This window comes from Eimeria mitis, genomic scaffold (assembly GCF_000499745.2).
Source record: "Eimeria mitis Houghton genomic scaffold, Emh_scaff5585, whole genome shotgun sequence".
NCBI lineage: Eukaryota > Apicomplexa > Conoidasida > Eucoccidiorida > Eimeriidae > Eimeria > Eimeria mitis.
Genome location: NW_013573855.1, coordinates 2031 through 2258, shown reverse-complemented (window position 1 = coordinate 2258; position 228 = coordinate 2031). Strand labels below are relative to the sequence as shown.

Here is a 228-nt window from a genome sequence, read left to right as displayed (position 1 = left end):
GTTGCATACATCCTCGGGTTCGTTTGTATCCTCACAGAAATGAAGTTTATAACTTTTATTTCTTGCTGCTGCTGCTGCTGCTGGTTCTGCTGCTGCTGCTGCTGCTGCTGCTGCTGCTTCTGCTGATGGTTCTGCTGCTTCTGCTGCTGCTGCTGCTGCTGGTTCTGCTGCTGCTGCTGCTGCTGGTCCTTCTGCTGCTGATGGCTGCGGCTCCTCAACTGTTGCTGC

The 228-nt window shown here is 53.9% G+C and overlaps 1 protein-coding gene across 1 annotated transcript in view; it reads right to left on the bottom strand.

The window, feature by feature from the left end:
* The window catches only part of EMH_0082950 (uncharacterized protein), a gene marked incomplete at both ends in the record, with an annotated part of 1566 nt that overhangs the window by 731 nt on the left and 607 nt on the right, over positions 1-228 (bottom strand). Inside the window, one exon of the mRNA XM_013500592.1 lies at positions 36-218. Coding sequence (XP_013356046.1) covers positions 36-218 — 183 coding nt within the window. The remainder of the gene's footprint in view (positions 1-35; positions 219-228) is intronic.